The sequence below is a fragment of the Centroberyx affinis genome, unplaced genomic scaffold (assembly GCF_046629955.1).
Source record: "Centroberyx affinis isolate AG114_WGS23_722 - 3 ecotype Tasmania unplaced genomic scaffold, CSIRO-AGI_Caff_v1 ptg000010l_1, whole genome shotgun sequence".
Taxonomy (NCBI): Eukaryota; Metazoa; Chordata; class Actinopteri; order Beryciformes; family Berycidae; genus Centroberyx; species Centroberyx affinis.
This window is the reverse complement of record NW_027278726.1, coordinates 443,063-464,631: the sequence shown is the minus strand read 5'-3', so window position 1 is coordinate 464,631 and position 21,569 is coordinate 443,063. Positions and strand designations below refer to the sequence as shown.

The following is a 21,569-nucleotide window of genomic DNA, read 5'->3' as shown; positions in this document are numbered from 1 at the left end:
CCCAAGAAGCTCAATCACAACTCATCAACTATAAGATTCTTAATTAATGCTATTGGACCCCAAGCAAAATGGCTAGGCTCAAATTAAGAGATAATGACATCTGTTGGCGCTGTACTAATGAAGTGGGCACAATGATACATATGTTATATGATTGCGAGAGGGTAAAGGAATTCTGGGAGAAAATAATGTCCTTTGTAAATAAGGTATTTAACCTGTCATTAATTAAAGACTAGAGAATGTAGAAGAATGACTGTTTTGATCATAGTTTCACTGATCTCTCTACCTACAATACAGGTAGTCATGGAATTCTGGACAAAATCATGTCGAACAATAAAAATATTCTCAGATTTGGGTCAGAGAGACAAAATCTCATCAAATGGGATCCGTGGTTCTAATGTGGACTAAACTAGGGTCCTTGAGAGAAGGAAGATGGTCCTTGGTATGAAAAAGGCTGAGAATCACTGCACTAGATGGCGGTAATGAGCTAATGAGATATGGATGCCAACAGCCGTGGTTCAGACGCTAGAAGAGATAGATGAACTTCCTGTCTCTCCTGTCTCTCCAATAATGGCGGACACGTGTGGACAAGTACTGCTGGGGTCAGGGCTCACCGTCCTTTCCCACCCACTGATGTACATTAAAGTCTTGGTCCAGGTAAGAGGAGAAGAGTTCCTGGTCATACGCTGGGAACTAGTTACTGTTACTGACAAGCTAAGGGCCAGAAGTTGCCACAGTCACTGTTAGCTAGCCTTGCTAGACACAAGCTAGCTGCCCCAATACGATAAACAGAACGTCAAACACCATTTAAAAATCTGGCAGTTTAATGTTGCCTTGCTTATCGGCAAAGGTATATACCGGGTAGAACATGAATTTAGACCTTTTATGAATCATTAACTTACACTCTTATATTCGGCATACATTAAATACACAAAGCCGCACGTATTCCATCAAAATATAAACTTATAGAATTTGTTCGGCTGTTGTCCCTACGGTTTTGCTTCCACCAAAATACACAGTGGTGGACGGAAGCGAGGCGTGTGAACCAATTCTAAAAGTTGAAATTTTATTGAAATTAAGTGTTGGTTCGTGGGTTAACTATGTCCCGAGTATACCAGAAGACCCCACCGACATGTAAAGATGTTAACGCATGTTCTAGGAGGCATGTAGGTTTCCCAATAAGCAAGGAAGCATTGAATTACCATATTTATGAATGGAGTTTGTTGTAACGTTCTCTCCATACATGACAGAACTGCTAGCTAGCTGTCAACCGACCGCTACTGTTGATGCCCTCTTTATTGCATTATTACCGACGAGACATTTTCCTGCAATGTAATCTTGAATTGTGTGATTTGCAGTTCATTCCGTTATGATTCATATCGTTGTTATTGACCTATCATTTGTATGCTAGCAAGCATTTGCCACTACGGTGAAAGGTCAGAGAAACGAGCTAACGTTATCTAGCTCACTGACATGCTACTTGTGCAGCTAACGTTATTGTACTATAGACACTACTTTTTCAGTTGTGCCAGTAAGAATCCTAAATAGCCTATATGTATCATACACGACTGCATTGCTAGAACATTATTCGGGGGCCTCCGTGTCATTCAATGATAGATGCCCTTTGGCCCACTAAAATAGCTTGCCAGCGTATAGCTAACATTAGCACTTGCTAGCTAATGTCAACGTTAATCACTTAGCCAGCTTGTTTGCTTGTTTGCTTCCAAGACAGAAGAAATGACGGACAGAGATGACATTGTGTCGACTGTTGAATTTTAAAATGGCAAAATTAGTCCAGTAGAGAAACTACATGAAACATTCAAGCCTAAACGGCAAACTAAATGTGTCAAACATGAACCAGGAAGTGAGGAGGAGCCGGTTAGTTTGTGCTCAGACATTATCAAAGTGTATATTAGGACCAGTTAAACTGCATATTAACAACGTATTTTTATACTTTATTTATCCCCCCAGGGGCAAATGTGTGAAACCACACATATCAGTACCAGTTAAACAGCATATTAATAACAGTTAGCATACTGGTTAAAGTTAAATTGCATATCAGTTTCAGTATCAGTTTCTTGTTGTATCTGTTGTTAGGTTGGACATGAGCCTCTCCCCCCCACTCTGGGCAGGAACCTGTTTGGCAGACAAGTCTACCAGCTACCTGGACTATTTGCTTATGGTAAGTCTGACTTTCCAGGTTAGTTGCATTGCTTTTCACTGAGCATATACAGTATATAGATCAATAAATGTAATGTGATTCTGCCCTAAAGGCAACACCTATACAGGACTGAGAGCTGTCAGATGGCTGTGTTCCACTTTTTACAGTCAGAAGCTTTTGATGTATATCTCAGTTGGTTCCTAGTGAAAAAACAAAAGTAATGTTTGGTGTTTTCTAAAGCTGGGAAAATGTAGGTGATTTCTGACAAAGGCTAGTTCATTTTAGAAGGCAGAGCTGCTAGACCTAGAATTTTTTGGCATGAAAATTGTCAAATTTTTCTATTTATGTGCCCCTATTCAGTATTTTTAAATTTGACAATTTTCATGCTAAAAATTCCAGGTATTCAGTGTATTCCAGGTATTCAAACCCTTAGTTCCTGTATTTGTCATTCTCTTGTAAGCTATGAAAAAAAAGTGACTCTGTGTATGTATTATGAGTGCACATAAATGCAAGGCTATCTTATTCCAACACCCATAGCATATTTCTATATATTATATATCTTATCCTCCTGTGTATTGTCATTCTCTGAATGTTTCAGCAAAACACATCATTAAGATTGATGGCAAAGTGGGTCTGTTCAACGGGCTGGCACCAAGACTCTGCGCTGGCACCATCGGCACCATTGTACACAGCAGAGTTGTGCAGGTAGGTCTGGCAAGATTTACTGGACCATCTAAGGGTGCGATCACACCAACAGTTTTTCTTTGTTCCAAACCATAGTGATTTACTTTATTGCATTTTTGTATTAGCTTTGTTTAGGTTCACACTGCCCAGTTACATGTGAAACAGGGCTTGTCAACAAAAGTCACACAGACCCACATGTAGCTCATAACAGTTAAGAACACATTAAGTAATAGCTGAATATGAGCATCAGTCTAGACTGTGGTTTGCTTCATTTTGTTATACTAGGCTCTAAGTATGAGGAACTGCTGGCTGCATATCATTTTACCCATTACACCTTACATTTCAGGGTTGTTTCCTGTAGTTGGTTCATATTATGTCGTCATTCCTAACAAACCACACAGTTCTGTCGTTAGAGGACTGAGACTCGCATTTTCGTCTCAGTGCTGTTATTTGGTGCCACCAGAGTTTGAATGGTATTGTTCTCACCTGTTCCAATGAATACAACTAAAGGAGTAAACACTCCAGTGTTTGAATAAACTGCTCCAAACATGTTGTGTGATCGCACCCTATGAGTTCAGCAAACTCATCACGTCATGTCACGTCAGTGTTCCTATGAGTGTGATCTATCTGTTGTCCCTGCACTGTTTGACAGACTTCTGTAAATCCATAACTGTGGGTTTGACTGCTCACTAAGACCCATTCCACATTTAGTCTATATGCAATGCTTTTATACACCTGGGTTGTTTCTTTTGTGTTGATAAAGCTAATGTCAGTGTACCGACAGCGTTCTACTAAAATTCAACCAAAAATTCACAATCAACAATGAATATAATTCATCCTGTATTGTTTTCATTGGAAGTTTCTCATAAATGAATAATGCTCCATCTGTTTTTAAGTTCAATATTAGTTTAACCTTAGCTTGTAATTAATTGTCTTCCAATCCCTGCAAGTGGATGACAATGCATAGTTTTACGATGCAAATGGCTTGTCCACACACAAATTTCAGTTTGTCTGCTTCAGTATTAACCCTTCCTGCTCCTTGTCACAGAGAGCTGTAGGAATTGCAGGCTAGGTAATCAAGTCTCTTTTTAAATTTTTCAGCCAATGTTGGCATCCATTTTTAAATACTCTTCTCAGATATTAGCCTAATTACTGTTAACTATGGAACCTCGGCCTGAAGACACAGTCGCCGAAAATGCAATCTAAGGGTTCGCTTCTTCACTTTGTATTTTCAGTTCATAACTGATTGTCTTGGTAGGGTACTCATCGAGAAAGTTGTGCCAAAAGACGGGAAGTGAAGTCAGAGTGTGTGTCCGGAGTTGGCCACAGTTCCGCCAATTGATAGGAAATTGGCACAGAATAATTTGCCAATCTGTATTTGTGATAAGTGTACATATTTTCAAATATTGTTGGTTTGGTATAGATCAGCTGGTGGTTAATTGAATTATGTCATCATTTGCTGCTCCTGTTTGCTGGCAGCATATGATACACGGGTTGGGGTCAATTAAACTTCAGTTTAATCCAGTCAAAATGGAAATTGAAACAGCAGTGCATGGCCTATAAAGAGTATTCATTCTTAATCATTTGATATGACAACCTTTATTCAAAACATCTTTTAGTGTTTGAATATTGAAAGTCCACTTCCTGAATTGGGTGTTTTGAACCGTTCTGCGTTCTGAAACACTTTGATTTTGAGTGTACCCCCCTTTTGGTTAGTCTTATCTGTTCCTCACAGTAACTGACTATGCCTGCCTTGTCGTTACACCACTTGTACAGACTTGTATGGCAAATGATGTCATTAGAACAGGCTACATACTGGATAAGCCATTGACTCCATGTGACTGAACTGGAATGACCTCTGTCTAATGTCTGGGCCAGCCAAGCTCTAAATATAACTAACTGTTGAAAGACTTTTATTAACATGGACAGTTTCTCTAATGTCAACCTCTACCTCTCTTACAGAGATGTCAGGAACGAGGCAAATTTCAGGTAAATACTTTTTTTTTTTTTTGTCATCAGTTGTTTATTTTCTAACATACAATAGGGATCAGCAGGACATTATCATGTACATTAGCACATTGTCATTGACCTGCCACCCTCACCCAGTATTCACTATACATCAGGTAAATATTGTGATTGAGTGTTATGCTTGGTGTTTTGATGGTGGTTTGTGTTTCAGTATTTGGGTATTTCTATGATAATATGGTACCTCTGCTGGGAAAGTTAATACTGCATGCTTATTATGTCGCGTTTACCATAAATAGGACTAGGGAAAAATGTTCATGCAGCTTATTTATGTTTGATTTTTAAATTCCTAAATAAAAATGAAAATGGATGTGGGCATTCCAATGAGTTAAACATTTGAATGCTTCCAAGTTTTAGCAACATGTCATCCCGTTCATCCACTTCTTCCGATATGACAGTGAACACGTCATCATTTGAATGGGATTTCTATCCTCCAGTAATGCCAGGATCTGTAGCTGGTCAGACTCTCACTGAGGATCCAACAGCCTGCATGCAATCTAGCCTTATTACACAAATGAGTAATTTGCATTAGGGCTGAAACGATAATTCAACCTTATCGACAATGTTGATAATAAAAAATTGACAATCATTTCTGCTGTCAAAGGGTCATGTTTTATTGGCCAGGCAGCCTGTCCAGTCTATTTAACCTGTCTGCCTGGTCTCACTTGAAGATTGAATGACAGAAGTGTCTAAACATTGGAAGGAAAAATGCATACGGCTAAAAATGCCGGGATAGAATTAATCGTGATCAATTTCCACAAGCTTCTTTATCCCCCATTTAAACCAGTATGATCATCACAGGTGATGGAATGCTTGTTGTGGTGTGAGATGGTTACCATGGTATTTGCTCCGGTTATTGCCCTGGCTTTCATTTACATAGAACACAACACATACCGGGTCAGGTCGGGCTTTTCTCCAGTTGTTCTCCTTGGTGGTGGGCCGGGTCAGAGCCGGGTTATTTTAACCCGCCTTTTCTCCGGCATGACATATTTACACACCTTTTCCCCTGCTTAGATGCTCTTCTTTAAATTAAGTGCAGCTATGTCTTACTGTGCATTCACACTGTGAGAAAGTGGGTTGCTCTATTCTGACAGATTGTGGGCAGTGTGAGAGGCTCAGATTGTAGCTACAGACCACTAGGGTTGCAAAATTCCGGGAATTTTCAAAGTTGGAAACTTTCCATGGGAATTAACGGGAATTTATGGGAATTAACGGGAATTTATGGGAATAAACGGGAATAAACCAGGAATTTACGAAATTGAAGGTGTGCTCTTAATAGGGAACTTAAATATAGTTGGGGAAAATATATTTTAGCATAATCCTGACTAAAACAACCAGATATCATGCAAGTACAGTTGAATATCTATGCTATTCCTCAATCACATGCACACATAGCACACTGCTTACTGCAGGGCTATTGAGACCACGCCCCCTACATGCACTGTGCATTCCTGTGCATTTTTGTTAATTTTTGAATGGGTTGGGTCGGGGGGATGAGTAATATTTAACTCAACATTCATGTTTTTGTTTTTCAATGAAAGAATTGATTGTTCAATAAAATATTTAACACTTGATAAAGTTCTACTTACAAATAAATCTGTTTTAATTGTATTATTTTGGATGGATGTCTGCTTATAACAAAACAAATATTTATGCTTGGATATGATACCTTTCCATTAAATTACCCTCAATTCCCAGTTAATTCCCATAAATTCCCATTAATTCCCATAAATTCCCATCATTCCCATGGAAAGTTTCCAATTTGGAATATTTCCAAAATTCCCCAGCTTAACTTCCCATGGAAATTTACCGGAAACTTTCCGGAAATTTACCGGAAATTTTCCACCCCTTTGCAACCCTACAGACCACTATATAGATGCAAAGTGTTTTTGCAAAGAGAGTGAGTAGGGAGTAGACAAGCAGTTTGGGACTTCGCTTAAGTCTGAGTTCAGGCTCATGATAGTAACTGCCGATATTTTTTCACTGTAGCTTGTGAAGTCTGTGAAGTAGCCTGTCTAGCTAGCTAGCTACAGTAGCTTGTTCCCTTTGCAGGAGATGGAACATTCCAACTAGCTAAAAGCCTGGATGGATTTTTGTGAAATTAAACTTAACAAGATGTGTTGATGCTTCCTACAACGTATTTCAAAATGAAAGCCATATGCTTTTTAGATCGCTTGGATGAAGTAACTTCCCATACATTGACATCGGCTAACGTCAACCCTAGGGTTGACGGAAATTGTACATCAACTTGTGCTCCCTATAGGAAATGAATGGACTTCTGGTGACTTTTAATCATATTGCTTGAAGTAACAGGAACAGTAACAGGCAAGGCAGTGATCTTAGTGGCATACTAAGATATTTGAGAGACTGTCCTGAGGGTTGTCTTTGTTCTTTAGGTAATGGGCAGCAGTCAGAAGGCTGAGGATGGCTCCCTACAGCACGTTGTCAATGAGGTAAGTTGACTTATACATTTCATAACAAGATACTGCCAAGGGCCAGAAAGTAACACACCAAACTAGAGGAAATGTCATCAGGAAAGTTCTTTGTTGTCTTTATTACACTTTCACACATTGACTGAATTATTATAATGGGAAGATATAGAGCAATTTACAACGTTTCTCTTTTTGAGAAAATATTTTTCAATGTATTAAATACTCCCCGTGTGTTTATGGATGCCTGATTGATCAGCCTATCCAAATGACCCAATTTTCATTCTACATTATTACATCAATGACCTGTAAATTGTCTTGATTTAAGATGAAACTAGGTAAGGGTGTAGAGGAGGGTCACTTGTAAGAGCTCTATTGTGTTGTGACCTCAGAGACACGTGTAGATAAGCTCAAATTAACAATGAAATCTTTTCATTAATACCAAATGCATGTTTATTGAATCCACGTCAGGGCTTCAAAAATCTATTTTGAATTGGGTTATAAAGAATTAGGATTTGCACATGAATCATTTTTTATCCCTTCCACCCCACTCTATACTCTTCCTATACATGTAAGGGTCTCACGGATCATTTATGCAACCTGCACTGAAACTGTTGGCCATTTTTACTTGGGTGTGACCAGTTTTCCTATCTTAATTACACTTGACCTTAATGCTTGGGGTTGTCTCCTATATCTTAATTGTGAATCGGTCTCTTCAGCCTCATTGATGTATCATTCATCCCACTTTCTCCCTTTTCCTGTCTCTACAGACAACCAAAGAGATGATCGCTCGCTCCTGTGCCACCATCGTCACACATCCCTTCCATGGTAAAATCACACTCTTACCTTCACCATGAGTGACTGCTCCCTTTTGAAATTTCAGCTCATTATTTGTAAGCTGGTTTGAGATTTTAAATGAGCACCCAACCTGTATGTACCTGAATGTATTGATGTATACAACAAAAGACAAACTGATGTCTACATATTTTGCACACACCTGTCATCACTGCAGTCATTTAAAGTCACATTTTTCGTATTTCCACGTGTGTGTGTGTGTGTGAGAAAGTCAGAAGTAACAGGAAAAAACTGAAATTGTTGTGATAGCCCTAGCAGGCTAGCTAAACAACATTATTCTGCATGTGATGGTTCCAGAGTTGCTAATAAAGCACAGAAGATGGCTTCAGCTGAAACACATTTGTAAAATGCCTTTCAAAGTGGAATTTGTGTAGAAAGATGACAGTCTACCTGTCTTAAATGTTTACCTTGACTTGTTTTACAGTGATCACTTTGCGATGCATGATCCAGTTTATTGGGAGAGAAACAAAATACAGGTACAATTTGTATTCCTCAGGCATAAACCACAGTGAGGAGAGTAATGAACATTGTAGAATTTTTTCAAATGTCTTTTTCTGTTGTTCTCAGTGGCGTGTTTGACTCCATCATCACCGTCTACAGAGAAGAAGGCATCCTGGGCTTCTTTGCGTAAGTTTGGGTCTCCAGTCTCATTGTGGTTAAAGGAATACACCGGTGTCCTCTGTCATGACGCCAGTTCAACATAGTCAGGCAATCTTTGTGATATGTGGCTGCACAAAACCAAACAATGTCAATCCCGGCTAGTTAGTCTCATGAAGGTGGTTATCGACTTGCTCTGGCAACCCAGGAGTTTCCAATCCAGCTATCAGCGTGTTCACATAAAAGGGGCGGGGTTTAGATAGCCAATCACATGCAACATTGGCAGATCTAGAGCAGCATGTTTAAGATGAGGTAAGGAACAACTAGAATATAAAAGGCAATAGAAAATAATAAAACAATAAAAGCAGTAGACTGTAAATAATTGTGGGTTTATGTAACATTGTCAACACGTTAAGTAACTGTAAAAGTGGGAAGTATGGAAAAGAAATAGATAACTAACATTTCTGTTCTCTCAAGAACAACAAACTATTATAATGACTACATATGAGCAATACAAAACACTGTAACAGAAAAAAAGTAGCAGTTGCTGCTGCCAAGGCTAGAGGTTTGCTGAAGGACAATTGCAGGTGGTGTAAATAAATACATAAGTAAATAGGCTTATCACTGCCCTGTCATTAAGGCACAGTGGGCATAGTTTTCATTGATACATTCACACATTCACATTGTGAATAGAAAATCCTTTCACGGCCTCAAAGTCGGCCTCATGTTCCCCTTGTCTGCGGTGATGTAATAGGGGTTCAATATAATGGATTGCATCAGTCACTCTGAGCAATCCTATGAAAAAAATTTCAGCGCACTTAATATGCAACCATAAATTTAATTCATTATCGATAACTACTCTACTAATGTAAGCTACCTGCTATTTGTCAGAAGCCCTCTTTTATAAAGTGGGCAAGTGACCTGGAAATGCTACAAACATTCATTATATCTCTGATCTAATAAAGCATCATGGAAAGAAAAGTGGTTTTGTCAGTCTCTAAACACTGCTGCCCTGCTAACAGCCCTTCTTGCTGTCTTTTACTTCAAAAGTTTCCCCTGTACTGTTCTTTTCATTACTTATCATTCATTTGAATGCAGTTTCTCTATTCATATCTGGTTTTATAGATGTAATTTTTGCAGTTATTTTAATGAAGTCCATGGTATCCACTAGAAATGGTGACGCATAACCTGGTCTGGAGCAGGTTAAGTTACCATGGTGATGTATCTTGCTTATAATGTGAACCACCTTCTTGACATCGTAAACTCCAGGTTAAACCTAACTCTAACCTTCCCTCACCCTCTAAATGCTTTCCCACGTTATATGTGTGACTGTATTCTTAGAGCTGTGATTTGACCAGGGCAAGCTGACTAAGATGTTATAAATGGAAGGGATATTAATGTTTTCTTGTGTTTTCTGTTGCTTTTTAGTGGTTTGATCCCTCGCCTACTCGGGGATGTCCTGTCTCTGTGGATCTGCAACCTGCTGGCTCACCTCATCAATACATACGCCATTGACGACTCGGTATGCGACACCTCTTATGCTGCTCAGTCGGGTCAGACCAGTATAAGGTGCCGATATCGTCCTTCCATTAAAAATGGGATCTGGCCGATATGATGCAGTTTGATCAGTTTGCAGTTAGAATTGATCAATACTACAGTGGTGGTCTATGAGAGGACCTTAACCTGAATTGATTCTAATGCGACAGTTGGATTCCACACAAGTATGCATGAATATCTTTTATGATTATTATACTGTGTTTTTAATGGAGAGTTTTGGTGTCCCATTGGCTAAATGTTGTTTCAGAAGCTTTTCAACTGTGACGAGCAGATTTCTGGGGGAAACACTTAATTCTTGTAATTTTTGGGCATGAAAATGGTCAGCTGATATTGAACAACGGCACAAAATATCGTTTGTCAGCACATATTGGTATCTGTGTCTGCCCTCAAAAACCCATGTCGGCCAAATCCTACTGCTCAGGTCTACATGTTGTCAAGAACACCGGTATTATGCTTTAAAGGGATATCTTAAGTATTTAAGTTTAAGTCAGTGCTACTCTCACCTTACAAACTTTGTCATATCATGTAGTTTTATTTAGGGCGTCTTTGTTAGCCTGGATAGCAGTTAATTTCAAGCTATGTTTGACACCATAAAGTTTATATTTTAACAAGACTAAGAGTCTAACAGCCCCGCAATGTTGAATTTTATGGAAGCGTCTCTGCCAGGAAGCAACCTCGGGTCTCCCGCTTGAGAGTCAGCAGTCTGGCTTATCAGCCAGTTTTTCCCCCACCAAGCCTGCGGGCCATGTGATCCATAAAGTGGTGAACAGAGCAACCCACCGGGGCTAAAACCTGTGAAAAACAAGATTTAATTACATACAGCATGCATTGCAAAATAATGGGTCGAAATGCTCCCCACTAAGCCCAATTACTGGGCTTTGTAGTCAGAAATTCTAGGTTCAGCCCCCACCAGAAGTTTTCAGCCCAGTCTCAAATATGTAAAAGTGAATTAACAACAGTGTTAATCTTTTTCTCTGTACAGATGAGTCACACAGGAGAAATCAAGAACTGCTCTCAGGCTGTGACAGGGGTGAGTCGGACAAATGTGACTGTCTACTTCAGCAGTATAGCAAACATTAGCAGTCTGTTTGTATTAACCAGCTAAATCAATATGCTTGTTCCTCTGCTCTCTCTTCCAGTTCTTTGCCAGTATGCTCACATACCCTTTTGTTTTGGTGTCAAACCTTATGGCTGTCAATAACTGCGGGTGAGTAGCCTGGTATTTGCAGATTCAAATGTCAGAAGTGTCTCATGAAGCAGACTCATATTGTTCTCCTCCCTTTCAGGCTAGCTGGAGGTCTGCCCCCCTATGCATCAGTATATCCCACCTGGGTGGACTGCTGGAGGCATCTAAGCAAAGAGGTAAATCACGTGCCCACCCCGCCTCCTAAACAGATTAATTTAACACCTCAGTTATGTTTCTGTGCATGGATTCTATTATTTTCCTGTGCTATTCTCAATCCGAGTGAACTTTTTTTGTTGGGTGTGAATGTTTTTGAATTTGTCTATTAGTCTTCAGTAACCACCATGTGGATCACAACATGTTTCAGTTTAACCTGTACACAAAGTGAATGTCAAAAAAGTCTACACAACCTTTGAAATTATGTAGTTCTTATTGCCTTGAGGCCTGATATGAAAACCCATTAAATCAGACCCTTTTAGAGTAACCAGCAGAATGAACATAAAAACAAATGGCTACTCGTTGTATATGCCATTGTATATAACTTTCTACACTATTGGCCACTACTAATCCAATTTTTTTTCTCCCTTCATCTCCAGGGCAACATGAGCAGAGGCAACAGTTTATTTTTCCGGAAACTTCCAGCAGGAAAGACGTACGCACTTGAGCAGAAGAGATTTTTTTAAAGCCTCAAGGGAACTGACCAGAATATAATTGTAATAATATAAAAAAAAAATCGACATTGCCTGAGCTGGGGGTTGGACAGTCGGCACTTAATCTTTTTGTATGCACTTGTTTACGATGAGAGTTCTTTTGTTTGTTTTTTTTTGTTTCTCTAAACAACCTGCCATCAAATATGAAAAATTGCATTAGTTTCCAGCAAGGTGTGCTGCATTGATTGGATTCCATTGAAGAGTTTTATTTTGATAACCTGTAGAAATTTATACAAATTGAAACTGCAGGCTACTATAATGATGAAATGGAGCAACACTACAGTTCACCTTTTTAAAACCCATCTGTATGAAAACTAGGATGGCCGGTGCTGTGACATTACCTGGCTGCCTCTTGCTGTGACAGACCAATGCATACGTGTCATCCCTCTCCTTTATTTAGATTGTCCATCAGTAATGATGACCCTCCCTCATCCATGTGATGGGAATTGTTTGCTGAAAACAGTACCTAAATCTGCATGTGGTAATGTCTAATAATTCACAAGTTAATGGGAAAGTGGGACCTCCTCTTGTCATGTGGTATTGTCTTGATGTGTTAATCATTCTAAAAACCTCACTGCTGGGTCCAGGGCTAGGCAGTTAGTAGTGCTAATGATCGAGGAAAAGAAGAATCCATGGTGCTTGGACAGCAACCTCTGGGGCTGCACAGGGGCGTGGAGAGTAGCTTGAGCTCATCAACATGCCTCTGGCCTTCTGAGTAGCCAAGTGCTTGTATCAACTCATTCTGACTGACCCAAATAAAGACTGCTTTTTTGACCTTGTCTTCCTCGTTAAGTGGTTTGGTGTATTATTGAGCAGTAGTGGACTGTACAGTTTTAAAAACACCATCAAAAGTGATAAGGAGCCTACATACCAGCAAGTTGGGGCATCAAGCCTCAAAAAAGGACATAAGCTGAGATACCCAAAGGTTTTTTTTTTGTTTTTTTTAATTTTTCACCATTTGGAACCACTGGATAGTAGTGGCTCATTTCAATGTATACAAGCTGAGAATTTCACCTATCACAGTATATCATTTCTCAAATGCAGTAGAAAAAAAGAAATGTCAATAGAACAATAGAGCAGTGAAACTGACCCATGGTAAATGCAGATACCCATATTTTTTTTAATTGAAGCTGCCAATAGCAGATATCTTTGGCCAATATTTAATATCTTTAAGTTTCAAGCCAAAACATTGCAGCTTGTATTGTTGTAGTGGAAAATATTTAGACAAAGGGACAGTAAAACAGCACTGAAACCCAGGATACAATGATAATACTAATACCACTAATTAAATAACATTCATGAATACAAGTGGAATCTTATCAGAATGTCTCCAAATCAATTCAGGTTAAGAGCTTCCCATAGACAACCAGTGTAGTATTGATCAATTCTAATCTATAAGAAATGTAAGCGAACTTCATCATATCCATATCAGAGGTGGACAACACTGACAGAGTTTAGATATCAGCCAGTTTACCCCCCACCAAGCCTGTAGCTAAAAGATCTGTTACATAGTCAAAAAGGGTGATTTCACGGATCATTCCGGTGGTGTTTCTCAATTTAAAACCACTTTTACACAGAGCATTTTCACCAGGAAATTCCCGGTTATGATCTGGCATTTTTATTGGGTTATCTGGGTAAAGAGGGCATAACACACTGTTCAAAGAAACTGTTCATTTCACAGATTCAGGGGTCTCATTGCTATATACTTCAGTGTAAAACGGACATGTGGCAACTTTCATGAATAAGGAAGCAGTGAAACTTGCTGCACAAGAATGATGAATGAAAATCAAACATGGTAATAAAAGAGTGCTAATAACATGGCTATCTTAAGGTACCAAATGTCTCTTCTTCCACAAGCTCCTTAAGCAACCCAGTACTCCAACCTCTGATTAAATGTATAGGTCCTGGTGGTTACTGTACATGTGGGTCCGAGAAGGATATGTATGAAGACATCTGTTAAGTGCCTTGTGTAAATGGACATTAAAGTAATCTTCCATTCACAACCAATATGACAGTTTACTACTCAACTGCTACACACTCCTCAGTCAACCAGAGAAAAAAATCGTCCCATTAGCCAAAAAAAGGGCAGTCAGACTTTGGCATAGGTAGAAGTTTCTGCGTCTGTCAAGCCAAAGAGGAAGGTGAGCTCTGCATTTCATCTGGGACTAGAAGACAAGCACAAGACGAGGTTAGCTTCCAATCTGCATCCTGTTCAGTAAAAATTCACAAAGCAGGACTGACTCCTCATAGTAACCCTGCTTCCAAGCTAGGTGTTAGCAACAGGGCTAACTGTGTCTCCTGCAGGCTTGCTAACACTGTGCTGAGTGTTTATGTGGCTAGTCATATCCCTGCGGTTGGCTGCCGAGTAGCCACACTGCACACACCTATAGCGCCCCCTGGTGTGCTCCCAAAGGATGCGTTTGTTGCTGGATGGGCCTGTTGGATAGAGGACAGGAAACAGATTAATGTTTCAACATAGGAACACAGGAGCTGCACATCCCAATTTTAAATTCAAATTGTTGGCTCTGTGTTAGTTATCAAATTAAGTACCTCTAAACATTACACAAAACATTGAAAACATTCATTTTGAGGCAGAAAAGATTCACATCACCCTGACAGCGCCTGGCCACTGAATAGACAGTGTTCATCTCAATTACTCAAGTCCAGACTTTTTTCAGACTTTAATTTCTTGATCTGAAGATTTTGATTTATGCCGATAGTCGTCCTACTAACTGTGCCATATCACTCTATATACATGAAGCTTATTCTTTATGGAAACAATTATCAGAATATGTGAGATGACGAGGGTCTAAAATCACAGAAAAATATTATTGGGCTGTCTCGACATACAACTACAAATTTTCTATTCTTTTCCAAACTTTCTTGTGTCTTTTCCAGGACTGAAAGCCACCAAATTCTTTCTTCCATACATTTCCAGACCTGTATAGGAAACCTGATGCTTGATATCATGCAATGTGTTATGCTGTTACAGTAGTGTGTGAGGAGAGGGTCACCTTGATTCTTCCTCCAGACCGCTGTGGATCCAGGGGGAGAGTGAGGGGACAACCCCGGGGCAGGATGGACCGGCTGGGGAGACTTAGTCTGTGGCCTGTGCTGACCCTGGGGCTCCAGTGGGTCAGTAGTCGCTGTTTGGCCATCCGGGCTTAGAGATGAAGACGGATTAGAGGCTTCGGTCTGGATCTGGGACTGGGACTGGGAAGCTGCCTCTGTCAACTGCTGAAGACCAAGCTGGGGAGAGGAGGACCCTTGGTTTGACGAGCATGGGGGATTGAGGAGAGGAGCGGCAGTCGGGTCTGGTTGAGAAACACCGGCAGAGGGGGGAACCTCTGTGCTTTGGATTTGGGAGGAGATCTGTAGGGGGGTAGACACTGGGTCTTGCTGTGGGGTATCATGGTCAGTGGTCGTGGGAGAGGTGCTTGGTTTGGCCATAGGGGGAGGCGTCGGGTCAGCTGCCCTCATCTTGCCCCGCGGCACCTTGGAACATGTATGCAGGTGAGTCAGAAGGCCACGGTAGGACCGCAACTTGGCACGACAGCTCTCACACCTAAACATAGTAAAAAAAAACAACAACATTTATATGTCATGCAACATCAAACACCTGATAACATAGTAAATGTACACAACACTTGGCTACAAGTCCAGAGACAGTGAGATAAAGAACTACTCACAAGAAGAACATGTTGGGTTTGTGATGACTCCTCATATGTTCCATCAGTTTTTGCATGCTGGGGAAGGAACCGCTGCAGCCGATAGTGGAGCAGAGCAAGACTTTTCCTAAGGAGAGAGAATACAGGTGATGTCTTGTAATAGGTGGAGCATGGCACCAACACTAGCAGGTATAGGGCTTAAATCCAGACTGCCCCATGTTTAAAAAAAGATGCACTCATGGTATTGTTAGCCATTCTGGATAAAGCCGTTCTTTTTGTCTGCAGAGAAACAAACGCCAAACTCCAGTCAAAAATGTGGCAGTTTAATGCTGTCTTGCTTATCCACAAAAGTTTACATACCTGGTATAACATGACTTAAAACAGTCCGTGAATCTTTATGAGATACTCCTCAATTCGGTTTACATCTAATATACCAAGCAACACTTACTTTAAGTTTTGTTTTGTTTTTTATTATTATTATTTAAAAAGCTGTTGCGTGGATAATCTGGGTGCCGAATTTACCAGAAGAACCTAAATATTTGTGTAAGGTATTAAGTGATGCTCTACTGCTGCTGATAAGCAAGGCAACGTATAACGACCAGTTTTTTTGAACGAAGTTTGCTGTATCATCTATCATACGATGTTAGGACTGGCGCGGCTCACCTGGAAGAGACTGTGCTGGGATCTCATGGTCCTTGATGTGGCTCTCTAAGGCATCCATGTCTGTGTACACACGCTTGCAGCCGTACAACGGACAGGATGTCCTTCGATTTCCTAAAACAAATAAGTAATATTTTCTAAAATGCCCTGAATATATCTGGCAGCAAAAATGCAGGCGGTAGCCACAGGAACTTAAGATGGTTAGCATGCTAGCTAGCGAGGCAAGTCAGTTAGTTAGGCATACATGACAATATTAACATGGAAATACGCTATTTTTGGCACCGGTGTGCAACAACAGCGTTACAGTACATACCATCCTTTCCATTATCAACAGCCTGTGGCGGGGCTGCGCTTCCCGACGACATCATTGTAAACACAGCTCTAGTTAGCCGTTATGCTGACACAACAACAGAGCAAGACAACAAGAACTACAACAACCAGAATGCACCACAGGCATTGCGCGTGCTAAGAAATATCCACCGCAACTACCGTACTTACAATGCCATGCCAGTCTGTTTCAAAAGTCGGTATATTTTATATACAGATTTGAGAGATTGAAGATTTGTAGATTTGTAGATTGAAAACGCCTGAGCGGCATGTAAAATTGAGAAAACAAAATCAATAAAATAAAATAAAATAAAAGGATAAACATCTTCATATGATCTACATTAATCATATGACACAATTTAACGGCACATGAAGTCTTATTATGATGAGGAATATAGAAGGGATAAAAAATAAAAAACAACCTGTACTGTGTTGGAGTTTGGCAGAATATATTGCATTATTGTTCTTCATGCCATAAGGTTCCTTTGATTTTGTTCAAACCTGGCGTCGTTTACTTGGCACCTTCTAGTGGCAATGGTCGTTGTCAAGTGCATTGCAAAATCCAACCTCTGTCCCGGTTGTCACTGGATGACAGCAGAGATGTAGCCTATGTATAGTGTCATTTGCTCCGCCTCATTTATGCTTATAATGTATTAAAAAAGTTGTGTGCAATCGGTTTGTGGCCAATGATGAAGGACTGTATGTGAAACATTTCTCTTTTCATTTTCCACACCACACCAAGTGCAGTACTGCCAGAATTGAAAACAAATGGGCATCACCTCCAGTCCAAAGACAGTGACGTCTTTGAATTGAAGGTGAATTGAAGACTCTAAATTGCCCATAGGTGTGAGTGAGTTTGTGTGTAGTAAGGTAGGCCTATATGATGTATATGATATGATGTAGTATGTACATGATGTAGTAAACAATGTATATGAAGTATGAATATGACCTAGTACAGGATGTAGGCCTATATGATATATGTAGTATGTATATGTATGATGTAGTGTGGTATATGATAGTAGGCTATGTAAAGCTCTTTGAGATTGAATGTGATAAAGGGCTATATAAATAAACAAGACTAGACTAGACTAGACTTTGTCCCCAGGGAGACCTCTGTGGCGAGTGGTTTGTGTCAAGCATAGCCAGAATCTGTCTCCTCTTCTGAAGAACGTCTGAAATAAGCATTTTTCTTTCCTTAGTCATTTAGCTCTTCAAATACAAGTCATCTAATCTGGTTGCAAATTGACCAACTCCTTTCTACTCCTCAGATATTGTACCCCTATACAGCAATCATTATATGTCATATGTCATCATATGTCTCACGTCAGCTTCATCTCAAACTCTTGCTGTGTCTTCATTTTTCTTTTACTAAACCAAATTGAAAATTCTTACTCTGAATTTAAAATATTCACATTTACCCTGTCAGGAAGGAAAATGTATCATAACAGGCTACTACCTGTACAAATGTAGTTAAGACTAGGGTAGCCTATCCTGTCGGTTAGGAAAATTTATCTGAATAGGCTACTTCCAGTATAAATGTGGTTAAGGCAGCTCTTGATGCCTTTCCAATGGCTTACAAGTCCATGTGAAACATTAAGGGTTCTCTGAAAATGATCCATCCAGTCAGTCTTCCAAAAGGCAAGTATAATATGAATGGCTTACTATTCATGCATTTTTGGCCTTATTAGATAGTTCAAAGTTGAGAGAGACAGGAAAGCTTGGGCGAGAGAGGTGGAGGTGGAGGACATGCATCATCCATTACAGCCAATAAATACAAATAATAAAACAGGCTACTAGGTTACTAGGCTACTGTTTTTTAAGCTTCACAGCTTGCTTTTAAATGTAAATGTAAACATGCCTACTTGAGAGACAACAGTTACATCAGAATAATGTTTTGGGTTTTTTTTATTTCTGCAGTGTTCTGATGACAATTCAGCCTCTTCTACAGGCTCATAATCATGTGCACTTGGATGTGTCCCCCAGCTTATAAAGTGGGTTATGTACAAACATAACCTTCAAAAAGCTGCAGAAAAGGAAATCCTCCTAATATCCACATACAAAAAGAACAAAAGCCTACAGGACGTACTGGTAAGGATCATGAAACAAGATGGAGCACCATTAGAAATATCACAAATGTCTTGTTCCCTGGCAGGAACAATTCTTCTGGCAAAACACAAACTGTATTTGTAATCACCTGTGCAAAATGCAATAGTAGCCATGTGAGTGAAACCAAACACTCAGTCAGAATCCAGTTTACCCAACACAAATGCAACATGGTAAAACACTTAAGGCATGAAACACAAAACATCCAAATAAGGATTTACTGAACAGGACCAAGGAAAGGAGGAATTTATCTGGATGAAAAGACTTATATCAAACTATCCTTATGGACTAAATGAAAAGGGAGAAACGGGCACCCACACCAACATCCTATAACACTAGACAGATATTGGAGGAGGATATTTTAATACACTAAGCTAATCAGGCTGATTGTCACCACACAGTCACCATTGTGATACTTTTTTCCGTGCACGTGAGCATGCACATGCATAGGCCCCGCCCCCACGCAAAAGCCCCTCCCCATGACATCATCTAACCCCACCCCCAGGGGGTTGAAGCCAAAATGAAAGTTGAACCGACGTCAGGTTGTAACATCGACGTCGTCTCAACATGCAGTCTTCAACTTTTAAAAATTATTCAATTTCTATATCCTGACATGTTTTGTGAATAACTGTCTTGCAAGAATTTCACCAATGCTTATGTTGACATCAGGACTAAGCACAACCACTCAATATTCAAGAATTCCTGCACACATCTGTTCAGATTAACTTTTTAATGTAAAATAATCAATTACAATATAGTAATTATTATATATTAATATATATATTAATTATAATACACATGTGACTATATATGACTTAATTAAAAAGAACCTTCTCACAGAAAGTCCAACAGTCTGCACTCCTGGTGTGCTGGAATACTTCTAATCTTGAATGCTGCATTATTCCTGGACCCTGGACTACTAACACTGTACACAAAATAGCCTACAGTCGCCAATTTGTTTTACTGTTGAAATTATAGTATGCAGATTAACTTGTCTATATCTCCTTTTCAACCACAACAATGAAAATATAATTAAGAAATTTAAATTAAGATGTTATTTCATAGCAGATAAAGAAAAGAATGTTCATAACATGTCCTCAACGACTGCATTTTCACACAAACACAATGCACAAATGCAAATGAGACTCTTCAGGGGTGTTTTGAGGTCACAGACTGGGATGTACTCTGTGAGCCCCATGGAGATGACATCAACTCCATGACTGACTGTATAACAGAGTACATCAACTTCTGTGTGGATAACACCATCCCCACCAGGACAGTGCGATGCTTCCCCAACAATAAGCCCTGGATCACCAGCGACCTGAAGGAGCTGCTGAATAAGAAGAAGAGAGACTTCAGGGATGGAGACGGGGAATTACTGAGGAGCGTGCAGAGGGAGCTGAAAGTGAGGCTGAGGGAGAGTAAGGAGGAACAACCACCTCCTCTTAAATGTGACCAAGACGAGGGAGATGGCTGTGGATTTTAGGAGGACCAGGACTAAGCTGAACACTATTTCCATCATGGGAGAAGAGGTGGAGGTGGTGGAGGACTACAGATACCTGGGCGTTCACCTGGACAACAGACTGGACTGGAAACGTAACACTGAGGCTGTCTACAGGAAGGGACAGAGCAGACTCTACTTCTTGAGGAAGCTTAGGTCCTTCAGTGTGTGCAGCAAGCTGTTGCATATCTTCTACCAGTCTGTTGTGGCAAGTGCAATTTTCTTTGCAGCCATCTGTAGGGGCAGCAGCATCAGAGCTGGCGACTCTAAAGAAACTGAACAAACTGATAAAGAGAGCCGGCTCTGTGCTGGGGACTGCTCTGGAGCCCCTAGAGTTGGTTGTGGAGATAAGGATGTTGCACAAGCTGCTCGGCATAATGGACAACACTACACACCCCCTACACAACACTACACACCCCCTACACAACACTACACACCCCCTACACAACCTACTGGTCAGACAGAGTGTCTTCAGTCAGAGGCTCCTTCAGCTCCGCTATAATAAGGACCGTTACAGGAGGTCATTCCTGCCCACCGCAATAGCCTTCTACAATGACTCCCCTCTGAGTGGCAATGCACAGTTGCACTTTTTTACATTTAATTTGCACATTAATAGCAATATCTTGCCTTACAGTTAAAATGTCTACTTTATTCTATTCTATTTATTTTTTATCTAGTATAGTAGTTGTAGTGTAGTATAGTAGTTGTATAGTAGTTGTAGTTGTATAGTTTATAGTAGTTGTAGTGTAGGTTTTGTGTGTATATACAGCTCTGGAAAAAATTAAGAGACCACTGCAACTTTTTTGTTATTTTGACCAGTTGTCATTTTCTGCAAATAAATGCTCTATATGACAATATTTTTATTTGGAATTTGGGAGAAATGTTGTCAGTAGTTTATAGAATAAAACAAAAATGTTAATTTTACTCAAACACATACCTATAAATAGTAAAACCAGAGAAACTGATAATTTTGCAGTGGTCTCTTAATTTTTTCCAGAGCTGTATATATATTTTGTAATTCCGTGTACTGACTTTTACCTACCTCATTGTGTGTGTTTTTTGTCATTTATGTGAATTGCTGCTGCAACACTGTAATTTCCCTTTGGGGATAA

The 21,569-nt window shown here is 39.9% G+C and overlaps 2 protein-coding genes across 3 annotated transcripts; one reads left to right on the top strand and one right to left on the bottom strand.

Moving 5' to 3' along the window:
* Positions 1 to 536: 536 nt before the first annotated feature.
* mtch2 (mitochondrial carrier homolog 2) lies at positions 537 to 12,971 on the top strand. 2 transcript variants are annotated; one of them, XM_071531903.1, is made up of 13 exons: positions 537 to 654; positions 2,095 to 2,179; positions 2,757 to 2,863; positions 4,805 to 4,831; positions 7,264 to 7,320; positions 8,067 to 8,124; positions 8,576 to 8,627; positions 8,719 to 8,778; positions 10,177 to 10,270; positions 11,288 to 11,335; positions 11,445 to 11,512; positions 11,592 to 11,667; positions 12,085 to 12,971. In XM_071531903.1, the coding sequence occupies exons 1-13, from the start codon at positions 568 to 570 to the stop codon at positions 12,169 to 12,171; spliced, it is 906 nt and encodes a 301-aa protein (XP_071388004.1). In that variant the 5' UTR covers positions 537 to 567; the 3' UTR covers positions 12,172 to 12,971. The 2 variants fall into 2 exon arrangements, with proteins under 2 accessions (XP_071388004.1, XP_071388082.1); XM_071531981.1 differs by lacking the exon at positions 4,805 to 4,831.
* Positions 12,972 to 13,779: 808 nt separating this feature from the next.
* Positions 13,780 to 16,936, bottom strand: znf414 (zinc finger protein 414). Its single transcript, XM_071533310.1, has 5 exons — positions 16,840 to 16,936; positions 16,530 to 16,640; positions 15,888 to 15,993; positions 15,213 to 15,763; positions 13,780 to 14,634 (listed from the first exon to the last, which is right to left on the bottom strand). Exons 1-5 carry the CDS (start codon positions 16,892 to 16,894, stop codon positions 14,465 to 14,467), a joined length of 993 nt encoding a protein of 330 aa, XP_071389411.1. The 5' UTR covers positions 16,895 to 16,936; the 3' UTR covers positions 13,780 to 14,464.
* Positions 16,937 to 21,569: the final 4,633 nt, after the last annotated feature.